The sequence below is a fragment of the Leptonychotes weddellii genome, unplaced genomic scaffold, assembly GCF_054177405.1.
Source record: "Leptonychotes weddellii isolate Sample4059 unplaced genomic scaffold, ASM5417740v2 HiC_scaffold_4857, whole genome shotgun sequence".
NCBI lineage: Eukaryota > Metazoa > Chordata > Mammalia > Carnivora > Phocidae > Leptonychotes > Leptonychotes weddellii.
In genome coordinates, this window is record NW_028015803.1 from 1 (window position 1) to 5,234 (window position 5,234).

At 62.1% G+C, this 5,234-nt stretch overlaps 1 protein-coding gene across 1 annotated transcript in view; it reads left to right on the forward strand.

Annotated features, from left to right (window-relative positions):
- The first annotated feature begins 1,103 nt into the window (after window positions 1-1,103).
- The window catches only part of LOC102732846 (katanin p80 WD40 repeat-containing subunit B1), a 6,521-nt gene continuing 2,390 nt past the window's right edge, over window positions 1,104-5,234 (forward strand). Inside the window, exons 1-9 of the mRNA XM_081810988.1 lie at window positions 1,104-1,310; window positions 1,690-1,731; window positions 2,346-2,429; window positions 2,678-2,793; window positions 3,168-3,239; window positions 3,408-3,558; window positions 3,686-3,876; window positions 3,975-4,105; window positions 4,490-4,540. Of these exons, the coding sequence (XP_081667114.1) occupies window positions 1,119-1,310; window positions 1,690-1,731; window positions 2,346-2,429; window positions 2,678-2,793; window positions 3,168-3,239; window positions 3,408-3,558; window positions 3,686-3,876; window positions 3,975-4,105; window positions 4,490-4,540 (1,030 nt within the window). The 5' untranslated portion in view covers window positions 1,104-1,118. The remainder of the gene's footprint in view (window positions 1,311-1,689; window positions 1,732-2,345; window positions 2,430-2,677; window positions 2,794-3,167; window positions 3,240-3,407; window positions 3,559-3,685; window positions 3,877-3,974; window positions 4,106-4,489; window positions 4,541-5,234) is intronic.

The following is a 5,234-nucleotide window of genomic DNA, read 5'->3' on the forward strand; positions in this document are numbered from 1 at the left end:
CTTAACTCTGATCGTGACCCACTGTGAGGCTCAGGGTAAGGGATTGCCCAGGGTCACATAACAAGCGAGGAGCAGAGCAGGACTGCTCCCATTTCTGTCTGGCTCCAGAGCCCTGGACCTGCGTGAGGGATGGAGACATTCGTACAGTAGAGTTTAAATCACTCAGTGCCTGGAGCTCAACTCTCTTGTCCCTAAAGCATTACATTTGGAGTTTGCTTGAACACCCCCTCCAGTGGAGAGCTCATCGCCTCACAAGGCAACTGTTTCACCTTGGCTCAAACCTAAGGATGGCTGGATTCCCACACCCTTGGCCCCTGTACTTATGGGATGATCAGTTTCATTCAGACAGCAGAATTATAAATCTCCTAAAAAGGGAGACACTTGAGGCCAGAGAGAAGAGGCAAACTTGAGTGTTACCAGGGAACACTCTGAGATGGAAACACAAGGTTTGCTTGTGGGCCAGGCTGGGCTTGGCCACGGAGGTGCAAGCAAAACCTGGAGGGATGGGAGCTGAGGTTTCCCAGGGCAGCAGGAGCTGACTTGCCCCAGTCATGTCCTCTGTGTGTTCTCTCGGTTCTCACAGCACCTCATCTCGTCCTCACAGCTACCCTCAAGATCCCTTGGACAGGGGGCTGGTGTGCTCAGCACAGCTGCTCCAGGCGTGCCCTCCACACTGCCCTCCTTGGGGCCTTTGCCCACCATTTCCCTCTGCCTAATATCCTCCCTCACCCTCCACTCACTGACATCCTGTTCAAATACAGCCTCCTCCAAAAAGCCTTCCTGGATTTCTCTTTTGAACCAAGCAGCTTCTCCCCCAGCATGGACCTCTCCTGCCTCCCTCTTCTGTCTCAGCCGCGGCGGGATGGCCAGCAGAACATAAGCTGTCTGTCCATGAACTGAGTGCAGTAGTTTTCCAGCTCTGCAGTCCAGGAACAGCGCCCTTGCGAGAGCCCAATTGGACGAGCCCGGGGGCACAAGCTACAGGGGGCTCGGGTCATGACAAATGGCCGTCACCTCTCGGGACAAAAATAAGGCCAGGTGTTGGGGTGGCAGGACTCTGGTTGAGTTGTCTCCGTGTTTCTAAAATCGCTGCTGTTTTGGTTCTCTGTGCAGTTACCATGGAAGCACAGCCCCGGGACCACCACAGCCCCCGCTCTGCCAGGTGCCTGGCTTGCCCCTCACGCCCGTCTCTGCTCTCTTCCTTGGCAGTTCTTCGCACGCTTATGGGCCACAAAGCCAACATCTGCAGCCTGGACTTCCACCCGTATGGCGAGTTCGTAGCCTCGGGCTCCCAGGACACGAACATCAAGGTGAGACCCTGTCTGCCCCGTGTCCCCCACTGGGCCAGCGGTGAGCCCTGGGCTGTGCGTCCAACCTGAGGAGCGGGCCTTTTGGCACTGTGGGAGGGCCTCTTCCCACTGTGGCTGTGTCCACAGCCTCCGAGGGAGGGGAATGTGGAAAAGTTCGCCAGATGTTTCTGCTCAGAATGCCCAGCTTTCACGAGCAGTTTCCAGATTCCTGTCATTTTGGGGTGTAATGACCTGGGGTGCCTGGAACCCCTCTCTGCTCGTGGCCGCATACCACCCTTTGACCCAGGCTCCCGGACGGGGCTTGGCAAGGCCTCTGTAGCCCAAGCCCACCTTGGTCGTGACCTGTCCTGACTCTGCTCCCCTGCTCTTCTCCCCGCAGCTCTGGGACATCAGGAGGAAAGGCTGCGTCTTCCGATACAGGGTAAGGAAGGAGCCCTTTGGCGATCATTCCGTGAGCAGCATGTAGGCGTGGACGCCGGGGTAGTGCCCAGACCCTGGCCGGGGCTGGCAGGGATTGCCGTCCAACATGGGGGAGAATGTGAGAAACGAGAGTCCAAGTGAGAAGCAGGAATCTCGACAGAGCAGGAGTGCTGTGGATCCCCCGCTTTCCATGAATCCTCCCAGCATGGTGTTTACCAAACTGTGCTCCATGCTCTGGTTCCACAGGCAGATAACTGGTGGTGTTAGGTGAAGAGGGTTCCTGTTCCTATGTCTTTGGAAGCACTGAGATGAATATGTAATTCTGGTGGTTTTTAGATCCTTCACATTAAGGGAAGACCCCTAACTCTCCAAAAAGAGGCATAAGATACGTCGTTTCCCAGACTATCTGAGCAGGAAATCGGGATTTCCTAGAGCATCCTGCAGCACTGGGAATGGTGACTGCCTGGGGTGGTGTCCGTCTGTGAGCTCTCCAGCGCACGGCCGTCGGCTTCTGCCTCGCCTGCTGGTCCAGGGCAGGGTGGAGCAGGGCGGGGAGGAGGGCAGCGCATCGGGCCCAGGCCCGCGGGTGAGCTCAGCGCTCTGTCCTCCGCCCAGGGACACAGCCAGGCTGTGCGGTGCCTCCGGTTCAGCCCTGATGGGAAGTGGCTGGCGTCGGCCGCAGATGACCACACGGTGAAGGTAGCTCCTGGCCTGACATGGGCCCAGGGACTGGGGACTGGGGTCTGCTGAGCGCACTCAGGCCGGGTCCTCGCCTCCCGCCTGATCAGGTTCGCGTATCCCAGGCCGGTCTGCGGTGGAAGGCGGCTTTTAGATCAAGGGCAGGCTGGGGGTGGGGGGAGGGGGAGGGGGGAGTGGCAGGAATTGAGGGAGGAGTGAGCAGCCGAGACCCCGAGCCTAGTCCTGACCTTCCGCCTGCCCTGCCCCAGCTCTGGGATCTGACTGCTGGCAAGATGATGTCCGAGTTCCCTGGCCACACGGGGCCTGTCAACGTGGTGGAGTTTCACCCCAATGAGTACCTCCTGGCTTCTGGTAGCTCGGACAGGTGAGGAGGAGGCCTGTCACCCGTGACTGCCATCTCTCACATCTCTGTCTCTCCGTCCCGAGGTGTTCTCTGCCCCCTGATGCTATGTAGACTGACCTGATATCCAGCCAAGCCAGGATGGGGCCATGGTCCCATCTCTCCTGAACCCTGGTTTCCCCAGTCCCAGTGTTCTGGGCTGTCATGGCCTGTCCAGATCCAAAGCCCATGCTCACCTCCCACCGGCCAAGTCCCTCCGCCTGCTGCGCAGGGTCAGCCCCTGGCCCCAAGCCCGGGGGACAGGCGTTTGCAGAGAGGTGGGCTTCCCGGGCCATGGGCCGGCGTGGAGGCCACCACGGGGACACCAGCTTCCCAGCACAGCCTGACTGCCTTTGCAGGACCATCCGGTTCTGGGATCTGGAGAAGTTCCAGGTGGTGAGCTGCATTGAAGGAGAGCCAGGGCCTGTCAGGTACGCAGGCAGCCGGGTGGTGGGTCTGGGTCCTCCCGCCGGGCGGTTGGACATGGGTGCGGGCTGTGGGTGGGCCTTCCCCATGCCCGCTCCTGCTCCCTCTGTCCGGGGCTCCCCACAGCCTCCCTGGCTCTCTCGGGACCCATGGCCCACTCTCGCCTGGCCTAGGAGCGTCCTCTTCAACCCCGATGGTTGCTGCCTGTACAGCGGCTGCCAGGACTCGCTGCGCGTCTACGGCTGGGAGCCTGAGCACTGCTTTGACGTGGTCCTAGTCAGCTGGGGCAAGGTCGCTGACCTGGCTGTCTGCAACGACCAGCTGGTGAGAGAGCCACCCCCTGCCCTTCCCCTGGCCGCCCGCCGCCTCCCCTCCCCTCGGGCCCCCAGCACCCCCCCAAGGCCTGCTGGGGTCCTGCCCGCCCATACCCCAGCTCTGCTGCTTCCTGCAGATAGGTGTGGCCTTCTCACAGAGCAACGTCTCCTCTTACGTGGTGGACCTGACGCGGGTCACCAGGACGGGCACAGTGGCCCAGGACCCCGTGCAGGACAGCTGGCCCCCGGCACAGCAGCCGGCACACCCCAGTGCCCCTCTTCGGCGCATCTATGAGCGGCCCAGCACAGCCTGCAGCAAGCCTCAGAGGTGGGGTGCTAGGAGGCGGGCCGGCACTGGGAAGGCTTTGTGGGGCCCGGCCCAGGCTCACCGCGCCGGCCTCCCGTCGGCTTGGTGCTGCCCCACAGGGTGAAGCAGAATTCGGAGAGCGAACGCCGCAGCCCCAGCAGTGAGGATGACCGGGACGAGCGGGAGTCTCGGGCCGAGATCCAGAACGCCGAGGAGTACAACGAGATCTTCCAGCCCAAGAACAGCATCAGTGAGGCCCGCCCCCTGCCCCCGACCCCGCCCGGCATCCCCATCTGTGCATGGAGGCAGATGGTGCTTTATGGGCACAGTGTCGAGTAGTTCTGCTTCCGGGTCTGGATTCCCAGCTCACACCTGAGCCCCAGGCTCTGTTCCCAGGTCCTCGAGGCCCCAGCAGAAGCCCAGGAGCCGCTCAGTGCCCCAGCCCACCGAGCGAAGGAAGGCCCCACGAGGGCAAGTAGATGGGCAGGGCAGGCCTGAGGGTTCTGGGACTGGGAACAGGGTCATGGGTCTGAGCTGTGCGTGTACCTGGGAACCACCCTCCACCCCCGCCCCCCCCCAATGTCCCAGGCCAGTCCGGGCCAATGTGAGTCCCCAGCCCCCTTTGCCTCTGCAGGTCGGACACCACCCCGAAGAAGTGAGCCCTTCCCGGCACCCCCCGAGGATGGTGAGTCGGGGAGCAGAGCCTGCCCTCCCCTGCCCTGGCACCACCTCCAGCCTCTCTCCCACTAGATCTTTTCCCTCTGCTCACCCAGAAGCACCTAACTGTGTGCCGGGCCCCACACTAGGCCCTAGTGCTGGAGCCTGAGCAAGGCGGTAGGTGCTCCCCTCAGGAGCCCTCACCCTAGTGAGCGGAGAGCTGGCAGACAGCGACCCGGCTGTGTCTGCCGAGGGGGCGGGGCTGCAGAGGCAAGGGCAGGGCAGGGTGAGAGAGGGCCGCGGAGGGCCTACAGGAGGAGGAGCTGGCAGAGCTGCAGGTGGGAAGGGGGTGGGAGGAGGGCAGGGCCTGGGGCCCAGGAGCAGGAGGCCAGGCCCTAGCTGGGGGCTTGGGTTTTGCTGCCTTATGATTGGAGAAGCCAGGGTGGGGCACCCTTGTAGATTGGCTCTCCTTTCCACCTGCTTTCTCTTAAAGGAGCCATCTTATTCTCCCTCCAGGTGGGGTTTCCTGGGCTTCCCACTCACCATCCCCTCACTGCCAGCCCCTCCCATCGCCCTCTCCCCACCCTGCCCACACACACTCCATTCCCAGGGAGGTGATGGGATGGCCACTCCTGGGAGCTCCCTGGGTCCCATCCACATGTGGTGCTGGACACCTTTCTGCCAGGTGGTTGAGTAGGTGGAAAGGGAGGGGACAGGTCCAG